The sequence below is a fragment of the Struthio camelus genome, chromosome Z, assembly GCF_040807025.1.
Source record: "Struthio camelus isolate bStrCam1 chromosome Z, bStrCam1.hap1, whole genome shotgun sequence".
NCBI classification, from domain to species: Eukaryota; Metazoa; Chordata; class Aves; order Struthioniformes; family Struthionidae; genus Struthio; species Struthio camelus.
Window position 1 is genome coordinate 32,753,772 of NC_090982.1, and position 22,835 is coordinate 32,776,606.

Below are 22,835 nucleotides of genomic sequence, written 5' to 3' on the forward strand. Positions count from 1 at the left end.
CAGCACATTTGCAGATGGAGTTGTCAAAATAGCTGGAGAGCTCAAAATGATAAGGAGTGGTCGCTCTGCCCTTGGCCGCTTTAGAGAAGGGGTGCTGTACGTGTCCGTTGTGCCCCTGTATCCTATAGGGGCTTCTTTTGGAAGCTTTGTCCTGAGATCAAAATATTCTAGGAATAATACTTGAAGAGGCCAGAAAATTCAGGGTGAAGTTTGGTTTCTTTTGCTGTAAAATTTTTGAAAAGAAAATTAACATTAATTGGAAGGGGGGAAGGAGAGTAAGTATTATCATGTATCATGACGTTCTGTCATTTCTTGAAGAAAGGTGTTGGTTTTTAAGACTACATATTGATCAAGGATGATTTTTGATACTACGTCTTGATCAAGCTTTTGTTCCTGATAGAAAATTCCATACTTTGTAGAACAGCTGCTCTAAGTAGAGGGGAGAAACTAGTATTAGTTGTGAGATGCTGAACTGGCACTCCAAAAGCAAATGGTTTTCTGGCATTTTACTTACAGGCATCTCTTTCAGGATGTTTTATTAGTATCCCACACTCAACTCTAAAATCACAAATAAGAAGAGTAGGAGCAGACTAAAGAACTGAAAATAATTTTGATTAATGTGAATACTGAACTCTCTGTTTACCTGAGTGTGTACCTTAAACTGTCCAGCATGACCAGCAAGTAGTTTCATTATCCCCTGTTAAGTATCTATTGGGTGTACAAGCAAAACATGTAGTAAAAATATTTCCACGTCCAGCAGGCTTGTAAATCATTGCAGAGTTTCTTTAAAGACCAAAGAGATTTCCCTGGGAGTTTGGCTGGTCTGTAAAAATAACAGTGTCAACTGGAATGGTACTGATTTAGTATTCTGCTTCCTTTGAGAATCAGCATGCTGACCTCTTCCCTCTGTCTCTCTCTTCCATCAATAACCTTTTTGATGATTTACCCTTGTTGCCTTCAGCATTTCTCATGCTCTTGCGGGAACCGGTCTCCACTTTATTGAAAGGAATGGAGTTGTCGTTCAGTGAAAAGGAAACCTTGTTCACTTAGTGCTTCATTAAATCATAGCAGGGGGAGGAAGCCCTTATTCCCGAAATCAAGACTGTAGAGGTTGCTTAGTTCAAGACATTAGTTTCTTATATAATCTAAATATGGCTGTATTTACTGACTGTAGAACTGCAATCTAAATCTACTAGTGTGTTGTACAGGAACTGATACAGAAACCCACTTAAAGTATTTAGATTATCCTTTTCCAGCCAACTGTTAACTTGGCTAACATGATGGATCAAGGCTGGCAAAGGCATAAAAAGCACTTGGTTACATCTGTGTGAACTACCTGCATCATAACTGGCAGCCCAGGAATGCCACAAAACAGATTTATCCTCTATCACATGGGTTGGGAGGTGAGCGGACTAGGGTGGGAGTAGAGGAAGGCTCCTTGCTGCTCCTTTAGGTTAGGTGAGAGGGCTGAGTCGGAAAACTAGTGTTAGCTTTATGGGGGACCGAGCTGACAGTTGCAGTTGAGTCCCTTTCTTAAACAGTGGAGCAACTGAACAGGAGTTGGTGAATCTCAGTTCCCAAGGTGTCTCAAGGACGGAGCAACAGCATCCTTTGCCCTACCCATGACTCGGCAACTTTCTGCTCATCGCCCTTATTTTGCCAACAACAATATAGAACCTTACAGCATGGGAGTCAGAGTCACTCCTAATCCTGCGGCGCTTGCTCTTTAGAGGGTTTGATATCATTCAGGACAGTTGCACTTGCTAGTGTTTCAGTAGATACCTACGAGAGATAATTTGATTGAGAACACCCGCAATTTAAAAACATTAAATTTGCAAAAACTGTCTAAGACTCTATTTTATTTAGAGATGAAACTTTCTTACTGAAGAGACTATTCTGTGTAGCGAGATGGGGAAATACACATCCAGCTGTCCATTCTGAAAATCAGGTCAGGGCATAGTTCCTTTATGTCTCTACCATATGTGAGTGTTTGTTTCATAGTGGCTCTGGTTGTTACCATGGCATCTTTTATTTTTATATTTTGGTGGTTTCTGCTCAGGAAATTCATGTGAGTCACTGAATATAAAGAAAACTCATTACTCCTAGCTCATTTAGAACATTATCTACCAAAGTGTTTTTAAGCAATTTCTTCTTTGGTTATATCCAAATCTATCACCTCTACACTGCTGGTATGCTGTAAAATTTGATAACAAGACATAGCAAGAGAGTTAGTAGCCCACTCCCTCAGTTCGTTATCCTCATGCCAATGTCTAGCTTAAGGACATTGGCTCGGTCCTTGTGCAAAAGATGGATGAGAGTAACTACTTTCCACTCCTTAGGCTGCTGAAGCGACGTTACTTAACATCTTAATTCCAAGGGAGGAATTAGCGTTTTGTATTCCTTACAGTCATCGGTCATGGCATCAGTGTAACGGAAGATTCTTTTTTCCCACCTGTGGCCTGTTCCATTTCTTGCCCCAAATCTTGTCTCCACACGCTGTGCAGGTAACCATATAAATATACTGCTTTATACTTGTAATGTATAACTAGAAAAGCTTTCATATTTGTCAATTTCTTATACTCTTGGAAAGAGCATTTTGTCTTTTTCTAGTTATTGGGCCAGTTTCCAAGCTCATACATACCCAGTACCAATCAACAGTATCTCCACTAACGTTAGGGAAGTCATATTGATAAATAAACCAGAATTTGGCTTACTGCCTCGAAAAAAAAATCTGCATGCCAAGTTACACTTCCAAATTCTGTATTTTTTAAAGCATTAAAGGTTAACCTTGCAAAGGAGGGTGTGTGGTAACGACTGGCCAATCTTTCCTACATGGAAGAATGCCACAGCTCAGTGGTTCTCTTCTGGCTTGCTGTGCAATAAGGTTTTCTCACACATAAAACAATAAGCAACGTAAGAGATGAAAAGCAAACATTTCTGAAATACAAGCTTCCAGAAGGATTTTTTTTTCTGGGATCACATTGTGGCTGTGTTAAATAAGATGAAGCATGTTGCATTGTTGAAAATGCCGTTTATCAAATCAAGTATCAGCAACCTTCAGCATGTACTTAAGTCTCAGAGGTGACTCACCAGGGGATTATAGCAACCTTTCATCCTGTGTGAGGCTAGTAATGACTTAACACCACTAACTTTAGTCAGTGAGTTAAGCTGGCAAGGAGCAGAGTCAGAAGAACAAAACAGCATTTAGAGCTGGAAAACACCTTATGAGAGCACTTCAGTCTACTTCATCCCTGCCACTGATGACTTGTTCTCTAACGCATAGTTTCTGTTGTATTTTCCAGTCTATGTGGTGGGTTTGCCTTTGTTTAATTAGAGCTTAATACTAAAATAACAGATGTTTTTGAGGAAGATTTTCTTCTTTTTTTTTTCTTCCTTAACTTAAAATGCTCTTCTGTGGTAAAGTAGTAGTTTAAGTCCCATCTGCTATTATTATTTGTAAACCAAGTCTATTTCTAGAAGTATATGGTCAAGAGAATTCTTCCATTGGTGAATATTCATTTATTGACAGTATTTTTGGTTTTGTTGGTACATCGGACATGTTGGTACATTGGACATGTTGGTACATTGGCTCTTGGATTGTCCTATTTGAGGAAGAAATGGATTGGATTGGAAAAGAGACTCATAGCAAAACTTCACAAAACCATTAAAAATTGAGCAAAAATTATGGTTTGTAAAATATCCCAAAACAATACCAGTAATGGCTTTTTGTGGCTTTATAAATTTTAGGAGGATGTTATAGTAGCAGCTCAAGTACTTAGTATGATTTCTGATAAAGCAGTTTGTTACTGAGAGGGTTCCTGTCTTTTGCCCCTATTATAAACTTTATAGATTTCTTGTTTCCTTTTACTAAAAGGAAATGACTGACGAAGGGATAGCTCTACAAGAGAATGCGTCATAGGCTAGATGTTACAGTCAATTACTAAGAAAGCAGGCAAATCCAAACATTTTAAAAGAATGCTCTTGCTATAATTCTGAATGACATTTATCAGTTATGTACCTAAGTTTTACAAAGCAGATTAGAAAATCTTTCAGCAGAAAAAATCAGTCTTACTGGATCAGTGTGTAGCTTAAGGCTTATGTGTAACTTAATACTTTTTTTGTCATTCCTACTCATGCCTTAGCTTGTAATATTTTCTGTCTGGATGTGTACAATCACATATTGGTGGATGGCAACACGGAGTCAGTTAACAAGTGAAATCCTTATTTGTGCAGATAAAGTACATTTGTAGACATTGGTAGTGAAAATGATCTCTTAAGTAGGAAAATCTCATTCAAATTGAAAATTTGAGTTCTAATTCCCCTCAATAAAAATGATTTCCTTTGCACGTTAACCTACATGTGGATTGGAAGATTTGAAAGAGCCTTCAAAAGTTCTTAAAAATTTACATTAGCATTGATCAACAATATAAATTGATTAATGGAATTTCTAATGATAACAAGCACAATAAGACAAATCTTTATGAATATGAATCTTTGGTGCTTTGTTTCTTCAGAAATTATCAATTGTACTGTCAGCATTGCATCCCATTTTCTCAGAAGATGGGATTTCGGAAAGTGTAAAAATGATATGAAACAAACTGTATAGTACTGTAGGGTGCACAAATGTCAGATGAATCATGACGAGAAACAAACCAAGACAGATTGCACAAACAGGCTTTCTCTCTATGCTGTTAACTCTTCAAAAGACGTTTTAGATAAAGTCTATCCTTCTGAAAGTCTTTCTAAATAGAGAAATATGAGGGCTAAGACCAAAATTTGAGACCTAATTTTGGCACAGGAAGTATATTTTGTTTGTGGCAAATTATCAAGTAAGTTGTCTAGTACATCATTATTTAAGTAAGCCTTACGCTGATCTAAAGTTATTCATGTAAAATTGACCTGTAATTTATTTGGCTGTTCCTATAGATTGTACTTAATATACTATTAAATAAGGCCCAACACTGGTATATTTTGGGTTTTTGAATAGCTCAAAAATTCAAGAAAATGGCTTACATAAAATGATACATCATTAAATGTCAGTAATGACCCAAATTTGTTTCAGAACTCTTCAGGTTTATTATCTAACAAACCAGGCATAGCTTAGAAAATTCTTACAGTTTTGGAGAGTTTGGAGTAAGTTTCTGCAGCGTTGCATGTGATTACTGGTTAGGAGTAAAACATAGAGACACGACTCAAGATCAGAATAGCACTGTTATGAATTATTGTATGATCGCATTCTAAAATTGGAAAACATGATGCCTCAGGTTAGGCACCTACATACTGCCTAATAACTCTGTGTCTAGATGGAATATAAATGTTCACTTTAAAATGTTAATTTTGAAAATATGGGCTATAACATTTCAATGCCTCTGTTTTTTTAATTTCTAAAGTGAAATTTAAAATATTCTACAAGAGTTTTAGGAGCCTTAATTTAGCCATTAATTGAGTAATGCAGAAAAAAAATGGCTTTGAGATTCTCATATAGGACTGTGAATCTGCAGTAAGGCAGAGTAGGATACTTCACTACAGTTAGTTTAAACATTGGCTGCATGACCTGCTAAAACATTGGCTTACCTCTTCAGTCAAAAGTCAGATTTTCACGAACACCTTCCTGTTTTTCTTTAGGCTACCTTTCAGCATTTATATATATATAAATATATATATATATATATATTTAAAAAATGTATCTATATAACATAGTGCGCGCGCGTGCACGCGCACACACACACACACGCACACGTATAAAGCTCTGAGGTACAGTAATAGTAGTATTGTAAATCTAAATGAGGAATAGCTTGTGTAGAAAGCTGAAGTACATTTGAAATAAATGTCCCATTTCTAAAGTAAATGTGGACTGGGTTCCTAAGGTTTGTTCATTAGAATCTGTTTTAAGTTTAATAAATCTCTAGCAGTCCTTCTGGTTCCCTTTTCCTGTTAATTGCATTGCTGAACACAAAAGCTGTGTTATGTGCAGAATGACTGAGCTTATCCCTACTAGAAAGGAGTTATGTTTGGTATCTAAAGAACAATAAGGTTTTGCTGCCTGGCTGATCAATGCTGGATCAAGTTCACATTCCCAAGCTCCCACTCTCCCACCTACATATGCAGGGAGTGGAAACATAGCAAAGAGAGGGAGGATAGGTCCTTTTTTGCACAGAGATGTTGAACTGAGACTTACCTAATATGGACACAGCTGGGCTTGCACAGCAATAAACAATGATTTTAATCCATTGCTTGTAAAAACATCCTAAGAAAAGCACAGAAGTTAGCCACCAATTAATTTGTACCATACCCATTGTTTTCTTTAGGCAATGGAAACAATTCATGGAGACTTAAATATTTTGGATAGTACCTTGCAAGAAAACAGCTTTTCTGTATTAACTAGGAAAGAGTAGCCTTCTGAATGGCTGAAATCGCTCCTATAAGAGTCCCTTATAGGTAGTTTTAGTGCATTGGATGCACGATACGAAATAATCAGAAATCAAATGCTACTTTAGGAAATAATATTTGAGATATTTTTAGTGTGGAAGGCTAGAGATTTGGCCATGAAGCAGGGGAAAAGATTGTATGTGAAAAGCGTAAGGTACCACCTTCCCAGTGATCGAGAGTTTTAAAAACAAACACATATATTACTGTGTAATAACAGGAAAAATTCCCTGTTTTCTGGGCTTTTAGAGAGACATGCTTGTGATTGGAAGGAATGAATATATAGGGGAGATTTCTCATGCATATGTATAAACACATATCACATATCTGATATAGCCCTAGGTAATGCTGGCTTTCATTCTCAATATAGAAATTCGTAGCAATGCTTACAAACGAATTCTGAATGATTCCTGATAGGGGTGGATTTTTGGCTCTTTCTGTGAGTGAGAAGACCCAGAAAATTGTGACTTGCTGATTTGTGCAACGCTCCAGCCAGAAACTCACAGTGATCTCAGAGGCTGAGAGCCTGCCATTGCATTCCCAGCTGGCCAAAGTTTGAGCTGGGTGCTTTTGTTTTTGAACCCAGTGCTTCTTTCATACATTCTGCAAAAACACTGAATCACTGAAGTAGTTGGAATCTACTTCTAGAGAGCAGTTTTCAACAAGATGTCGTATCATGGTCTTCATTCCATCTCTACCAGTTCCATTTACCAGTTCCATAAATGTTGTTGTGACTAATGTAAAGATCTTTTCTGGTTTATATTACCTGCAGTCATCCCCTTATCATTTAGTAGTGCTTCATAGTCAGACTGAAGTTACGGATGAAGTCCGGCTTCTGTTCGACCACAGAGAAAAATGCATGATTCCTCTAAAACTTATTCCACCTCCTTAAGAAAGGGATATTCTTCCAAGGTACTGAAACTATTCTGTAGGCCCACAATGAAAGCTAAATGCCCAAGTGAACATGTCTAGTGAAAGACAGGTTTAAAATATCTGTTGCCTAACAAAGCTATTGCTCAAAATAAAAGTGAACAGTAAAGGTCATGGTTCAGCTTACGGTTATTATCCTTAGCATATGGGCTAACAGGACTTCATGGCCTGAGGGCTAATTGACTTTTGCCTTGAATATGTTTCTTTACCAGAGCTGCTGGTAGGGCTTTTTATTGCTTTGTGAGATCAGTAATACTCCAATATCAGCAGACCTCTGAAAGACACTTTTACATTTATATTTTAAGGTATTTTTCAGATAGAAAAGAAGACTACTGCATTTTCTTCCAGTCTCTTTATAGTGGAGAAGGAAGGAAAACACTATTTGTTATATCAGCGGTGATTTTCAGGGCTGCCCACTATCTATGTTCCAGTATGTTTGTTATCTTTGCTTTCTCTGTAATTTCCAAAAAGCAAAGGGCTTTGAAAGTCCTGTGTAGTTTTGGCCAGCCAGCAACTACCCATTGCCTACCAAGATCTCACTGTTGGATGAAGGCAAAGAGAATTTTAAAAAGGATTCTCTTATGTCAATGATACTTGAGCCCTAGCCTTTGTCCTCTGGATTCAAAATGTCTGGCTTCATATTATTTTTAAATTGAAAGAGGGCAGAGCCAACCTAAAATCTCTGAAATCTGAGGTCATATTTTCATCCATGGTTGTATTAAAGATCACTATCTCTATCAAATTGTCTTGCTTATTCTAGAGAAAGATGCTGCAATTTACATTCTGGCCTGTGCTGCTGAAGGTTCCCAGCACATGGAAATACTTCTCAAGCAGAATTACTTAAATATAAAAAAGATAATCTACTTTTGCACTTGCTCCAGAGAGGCACCCATATGGGAGTGAGAGCACCAGGTAAAATCAGAAGAGATCAAAAAAAAGCCAAACGAACATTGTAGCATATTCTGAAAGTATAATTACCATATTATGTGTAATACATAATATAAATGATATGTAACTATATATAATGTATATTGTTTACTCTAAAGTATATTATTTGGAGAGCTCGTGGTCAGGTGCTCACAGGTATTTTCTTTATCAGATTATGAATCTGATAAAGATTCCTTGGACGGACTAGGTGACTACGGTGATTCATCTCTACCAAGGCACTTTCTCCCTAAGGCAGGGTTGCAAATGTGGATATGAAGGATGTATTTGTAGTACCCCTTTGAAAAAATGTTCCTGCCACAGTATTTGAAAATTGTGTTGCAGCGTGAATGTTTTTTTCAAAGAGCTGCTGAAAGAACATTCTCAAAGTTAGTGTTTCAACAGGTTTTGTCTCATGGAGGTAGAGATTTTTTTCAGGAAGGGCAAGTTTCACCTGAGAATAATATCTCTATATAGGGGCGTGTCATGGAAGAATATTAGACACAGCATACTGATCCCAAAAGACAGTGTTTACACCACCACAGACTCTTGGCAGAAGTAGAGCATTTGTATTTTTCTTTACCAATCTGAATGGCCATGTCTCCTAAAATAGTTAATCTCAGGAACAACTTGATTTTTCATTTCAGTGAATAAAGCTGTCACCGTGAGAATTGCACCAAGTCACTTGGAGGACTTGCTGTTCCTGAAGGGGAACATTCTGGGCTTGACTTCTTTTTCAGTAGTTTTCATCAGCCACTGATGTGGCTTTCTTTCTTGCAAGTACAGGTTGCAATGTGAATGCGCCAGCCATCCTATTATTTTCAGTTGTAGCCCACTACTTTATTAGGCCTCTCTGCCAAATTCTGGTAACAGTGGTGGTTTAAAACCCTTGAAGTCATTGCCCTGGGGAATATAGGCTAATGTTTCAAGCCATTATTGATCATCTTGTGAGCTGCTAGATAAAATACTTCTTGAATTTTCAGTTTCTGAACTTTTTTACAAAATGCTGGAAGCCACGTCCTTGCCACTGAAACAGCTTTCAGATCGCACAGACTGCAGAGGGCTTCTCTTATTCTCAATTTCCAAATAAGTTAATTTTCCACCTTAGACTAGTGTTCTCTTAGCTTTTTGCAATAAATCTTCTGTGTGGTAGAAAGACAGTTGTATACGTTGTATTTTATCCTAGTTCCTTTAAAAAGCTTTTTTTTAAGTTTTCTAAAGAAAAAGAAATTTTACTGATTTCACAGAGGTGATGACATACTACTTAGAAGTAATCAGTACGGCTCTATTTCTGTAGAATGAAACTGAGCGGGAGTCCATTTTTTGTTTGTGTATGTGATATGGGAAAACACAGGAAGGTGCAGAATCCCAGTTTATATACTGGTGGAGCCAGCTAGATCCCCTAGGAGAAAAAAATGACATGACAGTAGAATCTTTAGACTCTTCTCTCCTCTTCCTGGTGTCCACATATAGATCTGAATATATAAAAGTGGGTTTGTATGTGTGGCGTAAAGCTCAGTAACTGAGAGGAAAATGAAATCTCTAGAGAGGAGAGGCTGGAAAATATAACTCAACTGAATTACTTTTCTATTCCCTCCACTTTGCAGAAGCACTTCTGAAATTCATTTACAGTAAATATCTGTATTTCATTTTTCTTTCCATTTTTTTATTTTTGCCTTCCAGTATCTGAGAACTATTGGCAAGTCAACAAAACAGGGCATTGATTCAGTATTCACCTTGGATAAGATGACCTTCTTAGATTATCAATATTGGTTGTTTTAGCATTATTAGAGCAGTACGGACCAACTGAAGTTATAGACAGTTTATGCAAAAGAAAGGTGCATGATGATAGTTTTTCACAAAATCAAGAAGTGTCTCTAGTAGCCCTTACAGTCTGAACAGTTTAAAGTCAGTTTTTACTTCAGTTCAAAATGAAACAATTGCCTGTTGCACAAATATCCTATTCTTTTCTAAGCCATGTGCAATCCTGAAAGTTTGTTGTATGCTTGGGATCTGGTCTGATTTGGAGAATAGCTGATGTAAAACATCGCCTAAGTTATGTACCAGAATACTGGGCCTGTCTTCACCCAACTGGTAGAAAGTGCTACCTCCTCCCATGCAGGTCAAAAATTCAGTTATATGTAATGCTGCTACCTCAAGAGTAAAGGACCCTAGCATGCTTTGAGATGTACAAATGCTTGTTCAAATCAAATTGTTACGTAGGACAGCTCCATAAGGAATCCATGAAAGAATGTTTTCCCAATTAAAGAAGCATATGCAGCACTGAGTAATCCCTTCAATGTGAGGGGATTCAAGTATGACAGGTCAGTCTCACGTGGCACAGCACGCAGGGCTGCTGATGGAGGGCTAGGCAGCCATTCTCCCTTCAAGTCAGGATTTACAGTTTTGGACTGTCTCCCTTGTACTTACTGTAAGGTCTCTTCTTCTGGAAGTATGGAATAAGGCAGTAGGAGACCAGCTGTTCACAACAGCATAATCCTTTTTCTCTCTCCCATTCTCATTTTCCAAGCAAATTTTCCTAGTCTGATCATGAGCTAAATCTTATTGAAGCAACAATAAGCAGAGTTAACAGCTGACTGCACAGCCGGTGTGCTGTGACCACAGCTTGTTAGGCCCACCCTGTTTCTCTCACTGCTTGCTCTCCTCGGCAGTCTGCCCAGGGCTGTGCTTTGCTCTGCTGTTTTGCTCCGTCGCAATCGTCTTGCGGTAGAGATTCTTCAGGTTGTGATGTGCACAGCGCCTAGCACGAGGGAACCCCCGGTGCTGGCTCCACCAGGTATATTACCATTATAAAAAAAGTCGCTAACAACTTTGAGTTTCGTTAACAGCTGTGCGGCTCTTAAGATGAAAACAGGAGTTAGTTCTGAGTTTTAGCACAACATTGCATTTGCTCGTTCAGGAATTTTTGTCCAAAATCTGTCTTGAGGTCTGCAGGTCTGAAAATCAATGTCTCCTGTAACTTCTTTTCCTCCTAACGTTCTCCAGACTTTTTGGCAGGAGAGGAGGTGTAATTCTTTAAAGTATGGTGGGAAAAATCTGTTCAGCTGTTTCTATGATCCAGTCCTTCCAATAACTTTTTCCGTGGAAATGAAAGATCTCATCTGTTAACTGATTCAAGGGAGCATTGTTTTTTAGGTAGTCACATTAATTTGTGTTTGCCATTAACATCAATTTTTGATCATATTCGTGTTCATTCTCTTTGAACTGTGCTCTGACCTCTTCTTTCCTCATTCAAACACAGACAGAGTTCAAGAGTCAATTTATAGTAGCTTTCAGAACTATCATTTAAGCAGCAGATCTGTTGTTTTACAGTTTAAAAATACGCTGTGGATACCTGTTTTAAGTAGGCCTGTTGTGAGTGTGAAATAAAGGTCCCTAATAAGATTTTATACTGTGATATCTCTATTAAGAGGTTCTTCTTTGTGTAATACTTCATGGTGAAGTTGCTTCTATTTAAAGCATTGAGTTTGATCCTGGCTTTGATCTAAAGCTTTTGATCTTGAAAGAAGGATGTTGTGGCAGTAAAACAAAAAGGGTAGGAGAGAGGAGAGATTTTTTTTTTTTATGTGATAAAGTTAAAGGGATACTGCCAAGATTTAGTAGGCACTAATTGGACTTACCTTTATTTACTTACATCTGTTTGCAAAGTCCATCTGATTCTATACGTGGGAGGGTTGGCTCAAACACATGCTCTGATGAGCCTTTTCCTTTTACAAGAGCACAGATTTTCTTTTTACACTTTGAGGGAATTGTCATATATAGCACAGAGTAAAAATTATTTTTAAAAGTTTGAAAATACCTTACCAACATTGTTTTAATTATACCAGGTATGACACAGTCTGCCTTTTTTTTTTTTTGTCTTTTGCTTCAAATGGTAAGTACTGTAAAAGCTTTCAATAACGTCCCAGGAGTTTCTAGTATTAAAATCGTCCATAGCCAACAGTAGTCGTGCCTCTCCCACCACAGCGGAGTTTGAATATCCTGTTCGAAGAGGTGCACACGCATCTGCTGAAGTCCCATGCCTGCCGTCGCTGTCGAATACAGTGCTTAATGGAGGCCTAAGTAAGCGTCTTGCTGCGCTATAATATCAAGTTAAAAAGCTGTTGGTCCTTGCTTTCAAGACGCGTTTCAGAACCTCCAAGACAACTCCTTCGGTATTTTGCATTCCTTCGCTGTCAAGGAAGTAGCGGGGAAATTTTTTAGGCGCTTGATGGCGGCGTCACTTTCTGCCGTGAGCTGACCCCATGAGCCCCTTCCCCGGGGCGTAACGAGCAAGGGGCTGGGGAGCCCCGCGGCAGAGGAAAGCGCCCCTCCAAAACCGAGGCTGTCAGGCTGGGCCGAGCCTGGGCCCTGCGGGGTGGCGGCAAAGGGCCGTCCCTTAAGGCAGCGGGGACGGCGTGCCGCCTCCGCCGGGCCGGGCCGGGCCGAGCTGGGCTCCCCCGCGGCCGCCGCTGCGCGGGAGGCGGGTTGGGGCTGGCGTCGGGCTCGCGCGGCGGCCGTTACGGCGCGGCGGGGCGGCGGCGCGGGGAGCCCGGCCGGTCGGTCGGTCGGTCGGCCGGCCGGCCGGCCGCCCGGGGGCCGGCGGCGAGGAGGGCCGGGAGCCGCCCGCCCCTACGTCTTTAAGCAGGCTCCTCCTCTCCGCTGGGCTCCGGGAGCCGGAGGACGGGGGCGGGGGACCCCGCGGAGGTGTTTCATTTCCTACCGAGGGCTGCGGTGCGCTGGGGTCGGGCACGGCGGGCCGGGGCGGGAGCGCGGCTCCCGGTAATGCTGGGGCCGGGCCGGTGGGAGGCGGCGGGCCGGGGCCGGGGCCGGGGCCGGCTGCCCGCGGCGCGCCCCGTGCCGTGCCGTGCCGTCGCGGAGCCCGGCCGGGAGGGAAGCGAGGGCGCTCTGCGGGCGAGCCGTCCTCAACGTGCGCTTTCTCCCCCGTGTAGCCTTTGCTGGAGGAGGGTGAGACTTGGAAGGAGTGTCAGCTCGTCCAGCAAGTGAGCGGCGAGGTGAGGAGAAGACCTTCTTTCGCAGTTGTTGGGTGCTTTCTCGGGACCGTTTTTCCTCCTGGTGTCCTGCCTTCCCGTGCAGATCTCTTGCTCGAGTTTTCCACCTGACATCCCCACCCTTCCTCCCTTTTGCCTTAAAAAAAATTGCTTTCATATTAAGAATGTAAGTATTTTTGTGTGAAAGACCAAGGGTTATGACTTTATTAAATAATGACTATCCCGTTGTCTAAAATTGGCATTGGTAGTCCAGAAGAGCAGTCGAGTGAGTGGCTGGAAATAAATGTTACTTGAAGCAGAAGGTGTAAGAAATAGAGTGCAGAGATTTTCCCTAGGATTTTTGCATGCCACAGTGACAACCTTACATTTGGCAAACTGGTCTGGCATCAAACATGTTTTCTTTTTGCTTGAAAAGCTTAAGCTAGGAGCTGTAAGTTTGCTGTAGTAAAGAGCAGAAGGGAAAATAACACTGCATAAGATGAAGACCACCACCTCACGCTTTGACCATGCTACAAGTGCCTAACCAGATTACTTAAGACCATGTCATTCTAGACTGGAAAAGTGTTTTCTCTCTTTCCCGTGAAGCAATGGAAAAATGTATCTTGAGTCTGCTTATAGTTTCGTACTAATGCTATGTAGTTACATTCAGGTTGCATCTTCTTCCTTAAAAAGCACTATGGTTTTGAACTCCAGGTAACAAAATGGATTCAGACAAACCAGAGGATCAGAAAAAGCGGCAAAAAGAAAAGAAAGCAGGATGAAGTCGTTTTCGAGAAGGTAGGGGTTCATGATGTGCATTTGTGTCGTGGGACAAAGGGCAGCACATCTGAAATGCTTTCAGAGGATGCCCTTTTAAGCACTAAAGAGACATTCTTAAGCTTCTTTGACAAGGTAGTAGCAAAAAGGTATTAGTTACTGATACAGTTTTGTTGTGTCATTATTCATTTGCTATGGAAATATGTAAATAATTTTTCAAGAGGTCTGTAATTTAGAAAACAAAATTTCCCTGCATTTGTATTTAACATGAACATTCTGAGGAAGAAAGAGAAGACTTTTCATAAGAAAAGGCAATAGTACTTGAGAGATTTTGAGAGAATCTGCACCATTATTTGCACACCTTCAGATACTGTTAATTCAGAAGTAGTTTTCTTGGTGGGTATTGGGCGATAATGGATAACGTATGCAGAAACAAATGTTCTGATTACGCTGTTGGCACTTTTTTGGCGGATGTGTTTGGAAGTCTTTTATTTGCAGTGTAAGGGAATTCATGAAAATGTATCTTGATGGTTATTCTAAAAAATAGCTTGAGAAGATTTAAAAAATTGACTGCAAGCTAAATTAACTCAAAATATTTTTAAACGAATGATTTTTGATTAGCTATTCTGAAACATGCATTCCGTAATGCTGGCTATTTAAATCCCAGTGTAGCAAGGTAAGTAACAGACTGACACTTGCGTTAAATAGCTGTTTTCTGTCTTGTGAAGAAAAAACTGCTGTCTCAAATACCAGTCATTAATGAATAAAGATGCATTTCCGAATGCATTACCAGAACTATGATTTTTGCTTGTCTCAGTTTTACAAACAAGTTTTTAATTTTTTTTAAACTCTTGTTACCTTTAAAGGATTAAAATAGCAGAGTGTTGTTTTGCTGTTTCGACAGTGCTTCTAGAATGTGTGATGAATCATTGCTCTTTCTGTAGCCAAATTCTTGCTGATAGCATGGCTGCCAACTCCTGGGATGTGTTGCCTTAGTATGGGCATTGCAGTATTTGACAAATGTCCACAAAGTGCATTGTTGTGTGTGGGTGATTTACCAGCTCCATGGTGAGTTAAAAAAATGCCAGATTACATCCTCTAATTCACTACTACTTTTATTTTGAAGCTGCGATACACCATTTAGGAAAATATGTTCTGCATTGTCATAGTATAGAGACATGATCTAAGCAGACATAGCAATAAATGATTGCACCAAATAGTTCCTTTTCTGTTTATATTTCTGTATGTGAATATGAAGCATGTATGTTTAGCATTTGTATTTAGGATCACTTTACGTTCAGACAGTGAAGGCTTTTTTAATGTTAAAAAGATGTATCATCATGTGACTTTGCTAACTTGGACAAAATCATGCATCAAAGATATGATTAACCCCAGTGTAAGTTAGTTTGCAGAGTCTGCGGTATTTTTAAATTATTCAGACTAGATTCACTGATATATCTTCAACAGTAGGATTGAAAGCACCTTATAAAGTTGCACCTCTTTCATCTCTTTTTATAGGAAAAAGCTTCCCCACTGCGAACCCCTTTGTACTGATAGAATTCCATTTGCGCTAGGGGGATCATTCCACTCTTACTGTTCCACAGTTTGTGAGAAAGAACTCTAGCTTATAGACTAGTAATGTTAGAAATGCAAAAAATAATGTATAAAAATAAGGTCTACTCACTGTAAAAATAACTGAAAGTGCAGGGTTTTTTCTAGTAGTTATTCTTTGTGAGAACTGTGAGCAGAAATGTAACTTAAAATTAATGTCCTGAAGAATATGCCTTGTCTTCTAAGATCCATAAGTATTAATGATTCTTGGAGACTCAGTACAGATCCAGAGATCTGCAACAGCAGGGTACTCAACCCAAGGGGAAGGAAAAAGGGAGCTTAGCACTGACCTTCTTTTTCGTCCTGCAACCATTGACTGGGTGCTGAGGATGGGGTTGACTGGGTGCTGAGGATGGGGTTCCCTGGGTTCTTTAGAAGTCTAGTAATTGCAGTGATGACTCTTTGACTCTTCCGATAGAGCTAGGAACATGAAGGAAAAAAGGGAGACAGTTCTCTCTGGTGCTAGCAGAGCTTTATTGGATTACTTAGATTCAGACTTGGTTCCAGCGAAAAGTTTCCAGCATGGACTGCCTGGTCAGTGTGGACGGTGCAAACCTCTGTTCCACTAGAATTCCAGATTTTTAGCTGTGTCCCTGTTGGTTTATATCAGAAATGGCATTGTACAGCGGTATGAAGTACTTCCTTTGGGAAAAAACAAACGAAAGAGAAAAGAGAGAAAATGGATAATGAAAAAGGAAGGGGCTTTTGAAGATATTAGAGGTAGGGGATAAAACCATGGAGTGAGAAGAGGGAGATGAGAAGCAGAACAAATGAGTAAACAGAAAAGTCAGAGAGTTAGCACCATTATGGTCATAACACAAGTGTAATTGAAGTAAGGTTACTGATGCATTTTGCCATAGCTTGAAAACTGAACTGTGTGTTGATCTTGCTTATCCTTCCAGAACATGCGCTAACTTATTAAATGTGGCTTCTAAACTTCTTTCTTCTTGTGCTGTCCGATTTTCCTCTATCATTTTTATTTTTTTTAATGATAGGAAATCCCATTTCTAATACAAGATGGATGACTTTGCTATACTGAGACACCGCAAAATCAAAGCGACTGCTTCTGTATCCAAGTACAAAATCTAGGACAGAGAGATAACTCTTTCTGTATGGAATAAGTGGAATAAGGAAAGGTTGCTGACAACTGCCTGGAAATTGCTTCTTGAAAAAAGTTGCCTTCTAAAGAGTTAAGTTTTTAGGAGCTGGCTTTACATATGTGTAAATGTATTTAAAAAAACATTTGAAGATACCATGCATTGGCTAAGAACTCTGTAACTGATAGCATTAAGTGCGATCAAGGGGTACGTGAACCAGTGGGGAAGCTTGCGTAGAAAGGTGTGGTGCTGCTCTCCGCTGTGGACCTGAGCACCACGGATTATGACAGTGTAACAAATCAAATAGGTGAGAAAGACTTTCTGGATAAGTAACTAGAAATTGCTTTTCTTTTGCTGTCTTCTATTTTTTTCTCTTTACTTTTTTTTAGTTCTTTTATTTTTTTTTTCCATTTCAAATATTCTTGTTGCTTTTTAAGTATTTTATGTTTTTAGCAATTTTTATTGTAATCTCTCCTTCCCTACTTTTCTCCTGCTCTTTTCTTTTACTCTTCTCCTTTGTCTCCTTCAGTCACCTTTATAGCTGTTCATGCCTTTCTGTTCATTTTCAGTCCCCTTTTCTGCTTTTTTTGCCTTAAGTCCTTCCCTTTTGCTCACCCTACTTTCTGTTTACAGTACTCTAGATATTCTTTTGACCTCCCCCCCGAGTATGTGTGCATGCACGTACACAAGCGTATACATACTCAGACCTTGTACTTGTGCTTTTGTCATTCTCCCCCTTCTTGAACTTTCTTTACCGTTCGTTTAATCTTCGTCTGTCTCTTTGTCTTGTCGGTTAGCTGATCAGCACATCTAGCAATCAGTACTGTGTATCAATACAGTAATATGCAAGGTTATTTATGTGAGAAAAATAGAGAATGTAGAACAGAGCTTGGAATGAGTTGGTTGGTTAAAATTAGTAGTGTTGTTTTAATATGCAGAGTGTGATAAAAGTGCTAAGTATTATTATTTTTGTTGTTGTCATACTGGACTATGCCTGGTTAGATAAAAAGATTCCACTGTCCTTGCCAGTTTGGGGTGTTAGGCAGAAGAAAACAACCTTTTAATCAGACTAGTGGAATTGTAGTATGCGATCTGCCTCTACAGTGGAATTGCAGGGTGAAACATTTCTTTTTATTAGGAGACTAGTTCATTTTTATACATAGCTTGATTACAAATATTGGTATGTATATTGTCTTTCACTGAAGGTCAGTATTAAAAATGTTATATGAAAACCGCTTTGAAAGCGTTCAAGTAGTGCAAAAAGTGTCATAGGACAGGATACCAAGGGTGTTCAGTAGTTAGAAGGAGCACTGAAATATATGTGTATATATATATAGTAGATAAGGAAGACTAGTTGTTGCAAATTGTCAAAATTGAGTTTGTCTGCTTTCAGTGTTAGTTTGATTCTACACTGAAACTTTGAGGAGTAATTCAGCTTCTGCAGAACAATTTCTACTGCTTTCTTGGAAGTACTGTCTTCATGTTTTTAAAGTTTATCTGCTGGTTTACTAAAAATGTGATTGCCTTTGATTTCTCCTAGTGGTTGCTGTCATTGATCGTTCCCTCTCTTCTCACTCTAGAGTTAAAATTGTCAGCAGTATTTAAGTTCTGATAGTAACCTGAGCAAAAATGACTTTATTTTGAGATAGTTGTTAAGTTTCTAAGAAAGAAGGGGGAAAAAGCACTTGTAATATGTATGGCTAGTGCTAAATCCTATAGCTCTTTTATACCTAACAATAATTTGACCAGTAAAACTGAAAGATAAGAAATGAATTTTGTAATTCATTAAAATAAATTGTAGTGTTATACGTTCAGTAGGAAAAATTTTGAAGTCTCAGCAAAAAAAAAGTAGGGATAAGAAAATATGGTGTGGTAAAAGAAAGGTTCCATGTAACTAGGGAATTTACTCAGGATGATGTGCTTCTGTTTATTCATAGTAAGCTACTTTAAAACCTTAATTCTTGCATATTGTTTGCTTTTCTAAGTAAATGTTTTTATTTGAATCTACCAAACTGAAAATTAAAGCAAGGACCAAAGCTGAAACATATCTCTTGAAGTTGCACACCGTGTAGTGCTAACAGCTACAAGAAACGTGGTAAGAAGTTCTAAAGAGCTCTTCAGACAATGTTCAGTGGAGTCACTCACCTACACCTTACCTTTCCAAATTCTGTTAATCTTGCAGAACTTTCTAGGAACCCTATAAATGTGTTTACTGGCCTTCACTAATAACACATAACATTTAATTCTGTTGGCAACCAGGGCAAGAGAATTCAGATGGAAAATTCTGTAACTACCTCATGTACAAGAGCTGGACTGCAGTAAATCTTTTTAAATCATAATAGAAATAGACCTTGCAGTTTTGAAATCTTTTCCTCCAAATACATATGAATGTAATTTCAAGCCATTAAAACTAAGCATTTTCAGCAATTAGCTTTCTGTCCCCATAAAAAGATCCATATTTATGCATTGTTTGGACAGTGTAATTATAGAGCGCCAAAGAACTTTATTATTTTTAGGATAGCTGTGCCTCAAAGTTGACTTTAGAAACATTTAATAGAATAAGAAAATACTATGTCTATATGTAAATATATAAACATTTGAGTGGAATTTTTGGTTTAGCCATAATAAGAAAAAAATAGTCCACTTCTGACCCAAGTATCAGCTATTTCTTACTTGAAATAATGTTGTGTCAGGATCTTTGTTCCCTTTTTAATAGCACCCATATCTGTAAAACGTGAAAGTGTTGTTGCGTAGCATATTTCACTTTTAATCCCCCAAATGGATATTATTATTATGTTGTGAAAGGGTGAATGATTCCCATCAGGCCGCATTTTTGGATCAATGAAAGCAACATCACCACCACACACGTGATGATGAACCCACTCCCTTTCACAGTCTAAGATGACTGTTTCTAAATTAGGAGAACTCAGACTAGCATGGCTATGTGTTGAAATAGTTTAAAGTTTACAGATAATTACATCACTGTTAATTATAGCGGTTCAAGCCAGCAGCCATCACGCTCCTGTGCAGTGAAAGATTAAGGTCACCTTAACGTAAAACATAGGTTTGTGTAGCAAAGAAAAAGTGTTGTTTTAGCCAAGGATTTTTTCCTTTTGATTTGTAGGAAGAATTAGTTGAATTCCTGTGATAGAATGCTTTATTTGGCGATAAGTCTCATTGGAAGCATTTTAATTAGGTAGTGTTTGTATGTGTTATCACATGATACTAACAAAATAAATGACATTACTAGTATGTACTAATGCCACTGAAGTTTGGGTCTACTGTTGTTTCTAGTTAAAAATCCCTCTCTTTGGCAATTGAAATGTGCTCCATTTACATCTTCGCTTACAAGTACCTTTTGTCTTTAATAAAACAGGAAATGGAAAATGTGAGAACAGTTTTGTTCTTTCCAAAATACAGAAAAAGAAAAAGCATTTGATCATTTTTAATGCTTCTTAAATTAACTGAGCAGATTTAATTGTCCTTCCAAAACACTGTTGTGAGTTTTGGAGGTAGACGGAAACTATCACTTTCAGAGGCACTTGGAAACCAGAACAACTTACTACATTGGGAACAGCTGGGGCACTGCGTTCAAACATGCCATCATTTTTCTTCTACAAAAGCTTCATTTGGATTTTTTATTATTTGAAAATATACAGTTGTGCATGGCAGTTGAATAATCCACTGGAATTAAATGTCCCCAAGTTCTTCCTGATGTGATTAACTGTAATGACTGTGAAGGAGTCTTAATGATCTGCTGGCTCAAACGCGCTTTATTTTAGTATTTCAGTATTACATTTAATACACATTGTCAGAAATAGGCTTAACAATTTTATGGTGACTGCTCATAGCCATTGGTCTCATTCTGTGTTTTTTATCTCTTTAGATTATGTTCAGCTACTATTTTGGAAAAGCACATGTATAGGAGGTTGTAAGAATGGATTTCGCCATTTAAAGAAGTATATGAGCACAGAAGGCAAAGACCAGATCTTCTAAAAAAGTGATTTAGAAGATTCTCAGGGTTCTTAATCTGTGTTTTGATGGCCGTAGTCCTAAAAGTGGACGCTGGTACCACTCATAATACTGCCTTCTTCCCTCCCCCCACCAAAGTCTTTTAAAGCAGGCAAATAGCTCAGTGGAAAAGCAAATACATTCTCTGTGGCTTTAGTTAAGCAGGACTGAGTTCTCAAAGATGTGTAAGTTGTACTGTGCTCATTTGTTCTGTGCTGTATATACTTTTCTTGTGGGCACCAATTGAGTGACTCCTCACAGTTGTCTAGTTTCTGTCTTCATATGCTTTGCTCACAGGTTTTTTGAGGCCTGTGCCAGCGTTTAGAATTAACAATAGTGTCTGAACATTATCATGGAAATGTGTGCATCTGTAGTAAGGTTCTTGATGCTGATGAACTATCTCATGTCTGCCTACAGATTCACTGAAACTATAGTCTTACTGCAGACGAGTGCAAATAGAATCTTTTCTTTTCCTCCTACTAAGCTAAGTTCTGACCCTACAGTGAGCGCTGCCCAGGCAGTCTCTGTGTCTAAACAGCATTCTTGAAGTATAGGAAATATTACTGTTTGAATTCGTCATAGATTTGATTCACAAATGATTTCCAGTAGCAATTTACTTCATAAAGAAGGTGTGAGAAACTTGTTTTCCTCCTCTGTTGTAACTGTGTTCTAGTTAATTAGCAGTTCTCAATAGAAGCTTTTATTTTTATCCAACTGATTATTGATGGAAAAGAAGCTTAGGTCATTATCTTGTTCTGTATGTATCTTTCTTCCTTTTCTCCCTTTAATTTAGGCCTCCAGTGGGCATTTTCAATGTTAGTATTCTAAAACTGCCACATTCCTGCTGGAGAACCCATGGGGACAGCCCCATTGACGGCAAGGCAGAAGTGTGAGCTCCATCATTTCTGAGAATCCTAGTAGCCACATGATGGGGAGATGTTATGACTGTCTCAACCACAGGAAACATTTCTGTTGACACTTGGAGCCTATTAGACAGTTTGGTCATGAGACACCAGTTCCTGAGAAATTGGATTTCATTACTTTTGCGTCTCACAAAACTTAACTGTTTTGATTTTATGAACTGTATTCTACATACTTTGCAGGTCACATGCCCCAAATGTGGTGAACACCCACAAACTCAGGCATGCTATGCCTTTCAAATGTGGCTCTAATAATGAATTTGCCTTACGGTTGGTTTCCTCCTCCACTTCTAACACAAATACCTGAGAAAAAAGGGAGGCTTGGGACTTAGCTTGGAAGGCTAGTGAGCATTTCCCTTATGTTCTCTCATACATATTGCAAAAGGAAATGAAATAAAGCTACAGAGTATTAAATATTTCCATGCCCAAGATCCTGTTTATTTCGAAGAAAAGATGACCAACTCAGTGCCAATTTTGCAGTAACTATAGTTGTCATCTTGTTTTTGTTTAAATTCAAGAGATTTCTCTGCATTTTGGCTGTACTTCTGAGGAATTCAGTTAAGCTACTCATCTGTTTAAATGCTTTGCTGAACCAGACCTTAATCATTCATCCTCAAGATCTCCTTTCTAAGGAACCCCTTTTCTGATTGAAGAGGAGATTTGGCCTCTCCTGTTTGCCTGGAGAGTTTTTTTACTGGGTGATGTGCTTGAAATAATTTTTTTTTTTAATCTTAGAGCATAGACAAGCCATTGAGTAGGGCTTTTTCTTTTTTAGTCAAATTTTGAGGGAGAATAATTGTAGAATTCATTTGTTTTAAGCTCTTAAGAGTTTCCTTTCCTCCTCCAATTTCCCCTTCCCTTTTCTGCCTGTGAAAGCCAAAGTAGGTGCCGTTCTGAGTGTATGCCAGCCTATGGTGTGAGAAACCCATAAGGCAGAATTAAGTACAGGTTTTCTAAGATTAACACCCAAATGAAACTTCACTATGGCATGGCCCTTTTTTTTTTTTCACTTCTATATATTCAGTATTACTCTGAATAAGCCACTTAAATTTTCACATGCTTATTAGAAAGTAGAAAGAATTTGAAATTTTACAATTTTTTTGCTGTTCCTCTGTTCTGTAGCAGAGTGTATTGACTACTAGCTGGGA

General features: G+C 38.7%; 1 protein-coding gene and 1 long non-coding RNA gene across 14 annotated transcripts in view; one reads left to right on the plus strand and one right to left on the minus strand.

Annotated features, from left to right (window-relative positions):
• Positions 1 to 12,053, minus strand: part of LOC138064643 (uncharacterized) — a 32,993-nt gene extending 20,940 nt beyond the window's left edge. The window contains exons 1-2 of the long non-coding RNA XR_011137880.1: positions 11,922 to 12,053; positions 6,179 to 6,247 (exon numbers count right to left, since the gene is read on the minus strand). This is a non-coding gene — a long non-coding RNA (uncharacterized lncRNA). The remainder of the gene's footprint in view (positions 1 to 6,178; positions 6,248 to 11,921) is intronic.
• The window catches only part of AOPEP (aminopeptidase O (putative)), a 207,870-nt gene that overhangs the window by 115,018 nt on the left and 70,017 nt on the right, over positions 1 to 22,835 (plus strand). For 10 of the 13 annotated variants that reach the window (XR_011137874.1, XM_068928111.1, XM_068928110.1 and 7 more), the window contains 2 exons: positions 13,233 to 13,295; positions 13,986 to 14,069. The exons of 2 other annotated variants lie outside the window; for them this stretch is intronic. Coding sequence is in view for 10 of the 11 variants with exons in the window: in XM_068928111.1 (XP_068784212.1) it covers positions 13,233 to 13,295; positions 13,986 to 14,069 (147 nt within the window). In the remaining variant the exon portion in view is untranslated. Of the gene's footprint in view, positions 1 to 12,267; positions 12,405 to 13,232; positions 13,296 to 13,985; positions 14,070 to 22,835 lie in introns of those variants that run through there. One more of the 13 variants, XM_068928118.1, reaches the window with a different exon arrangement.